At 37.9% G+C, this 2,480-nt stretch overlaps 1 protein-coding gene across 1 annotated transcript in view; it reads left to right on the plus strand.

Annotated features, from left to right (window-relative positions):
• Positions 1-901: 901 nt before the first annotated feature.
• LOC106534686 (zinc finger protein 658B) overlaps positions 902-2,480 on the plus strand; it is a gene marked incomplete at its 5' end in the record, with an annotated part of 8,737 nt that continues 7,158 nt past the window's right edge. Inside the window, 4 exon segments of the mRNA XM_014031398.1 lie at positions 902-939; positions 1,075-1,174; positions 1,256-1,361; positions 2,007-2,244. Of these exon segments, the coding sequence (XP_013886852.1) occupies positions 902-939; positions 1,075-1,174; positions 1,256-1,361; positions 2,007-2,244 (482 nt within the window).

The following is a 2,480-nucleotide window of genomic DNA, read 5'->3' on the forward strand; positions in this document are numbered from 1 at the left end:
AGTCACCACAGTCATTGTGTTGAAATGACTTAGTTTCTGAGAAATACAAAAGCACAAAAATGAATTACTGAAATAAAAATAAGGGAAGAGTAGTTACTGCATGTCACAAATCTTTTGTTATATAACATTAATAAATTGCTACTCCGTTCATTTTTTAATTAACAAAATCAATATTACTATTACTAATAATAATGTAAGCTTTTGAAACGTTGACAGGAATATTTTGAAACAGTTTGTGTATCATGTTTGTTTTTTATTATGAAGGACTGAACTCAGTTTATCCCATCCGTTTGACTCTTATTGTGAAGGACGGAAATAAAGTTTTGTAACTTCCGTTGTTGTTGAATGATTTATATTATTGTAGTTTATTTAGTTTAAAGGCATTGATAACCCTGGGCAGTAACCATAAAAATAATAGTATTGACAACTATAATAGTAAATATATTAATATTAATAATGACCCGRAATGTACCGGCCGGTGTACGCAGGACAACAAACCATTCGAACCCACTCAKTAAAGTCCGCCCATCGATCGTCCACACACAACCAAAACAACTAGCTAGTTGTGCTGGTGAAAATATAAAACCTGTTACCTTGTTGCTTTGAATAAGCGTTTATAAGGAGGTGGTGTGCTTGTGAAACCAAACAGGAACCAGGATGTGTTCCGTGGTCGGGTGTTATTCAGGACGTCGGAGAGCGGAACAATTCAAGTTACCTGAGGACCCAGAGGAGAGGCTGCAGTGGGTCGTGTTTTTAGCGAAAACCAACAAGCAGCGGTTTAAAGAGTCCTCATGGACGGATATCACTGTTTGCTGTGAACACTTTACTGGAGACTGCTTTGTTGATGAGACTCAMCCGGTCCAGCTGAATCCAGGTGCTGTTCCATCTCTGTGTTTGACATGTGGACCAGACGAACCTGTGAGGAGCTCCGGATGTGAGGTGAGGGTTCACAATCAAAACAAAGAGTGCAGCATTAGCATCAAAGGTTTGGGGCAGACACTGTCAACTGTTTCATTACTCAGAATAATAATTAGAATATCTATAATTTCTTAGATTTTTTTCTTTTATATGTAGGAGCTTGAGGATAACTCACAATGTGCTGATCTGCAAGATCCACTCAACACATCTCCAGATCCAACTCCATATTCCAAAGGATCAAGCCTGAAACCACTGGGTACACATGAAGCACGCTTTACGAGTTAGAAACAATGATATGCCACTTGCTTATATTATTGTTATAATTCTGTATTTGCAGGTTCTAGCACTGACCCATTCGCAACAGGACCTTCACGCTCACCTGGTTCCTCTGAATGTGGTCAGGCACGAGCAGAACAAGTAAATGCTGACTTGGTTAAGGAAAAGTAGGTTTTTAAAGTTTTCCCTACATTTAAAAAACATCACAACATTTCTCAGGGGCAGAGCCAGAGGGGTGGCAAGGGCCGCCTCTGGCACCTGATTGGCCACCGCAGGTGCCAATCAATTTTGACTGGATGATTTTTCCAGCTTTATGCTTTAAAATGGCTGAATTATAGCCTTTTGCAAAATTAGCATTAGCATTAGGGGTTAGCTTAATTTGGGATTGGCATCAGCAGTTATGTGATCATTCTTAGCTACTCCACAACAAATTTCATCTCAGTAAGTCTCAAAATTATAGCGTTTTAAAGCTAGTTGTGACGGCCATCTTGGATTTTTTTATTAGGATTTAGAATTTACTTCTACRCAAATCTTCAACTTTGTTTGCCTAAAAATGTCTGGACAATAAGTTGTGACCAGCATTCTGGATGTTTTTTGGATCATACTGTGATCACACAAATTTCAGCTCTGTATTTCTTAAACCTGCTGAATTAAAGCCATTTGGAGTTAGCTGAGTGTTTTTTTCTCTATTTGCATTTGCCCCACACTAAAAAAAAAAAAAAAAACCTTGGCCACCCCCTTGCAGAAATGTCTAGCTCTGCCCCTGGTTAAGTTTTAGCAGCAAGTTGTTGATTAAACTTTCCTTTTCGAAGAATGGTCCTTTTACAGAAAAAAGGAAAGCTTCCTGTGAACGAAAGCCACCTTCGTCAGTTGTTTGGCAGCGATTGTCCATCATGTGGAGGTAAACTCAAGGTGCACAAAGTCATTTGTGGCGTTGTTGTTAGCTTTAACCAGCTGTGCCTTCAGTGTGACTACACGTATGAGTGGAAAAGTCAGGTGGACGGCAGCGTCCCAGCCGCTGAAGATGGACACGTGAAAGCAGGCTTAGAGGTAGGACCATATAGATCAAACATAAAACATGTTTCAGTTCGTTCTTTCATATATTTTTTATTTTTTTAATTTTAGTATTTATGCATTTCATTAAAAACAAAACAAAACACATTACATACAACAAAACAATGTAAATCAAATAAAATGAAAGGCAGCAGCAGAAGAAAAAAATCTTTTATCTGCTCCTATTTACAACAAAAAATTATATTAATTTCAAACAATAATAAACCAAATAA

This window comes from Austrofundulus limnaeus, unplaced genomic scaffold (genome assembly GCF_001266775.1).
Source record: "Austrofundulus limnaeus strain Quisiro unplaced genomic scaffold, Austrofundulus_limnaeus-1.0 Scaffold6, whole genome shotgun sequence".
Classification (NCBI taxonomy): Eukaryota; Metazoa; Chordata; class Actinopteri; order Cyprinodontiformes; family Rivulidae; genus Austrofundulus; species Austrofundulus limnaeus.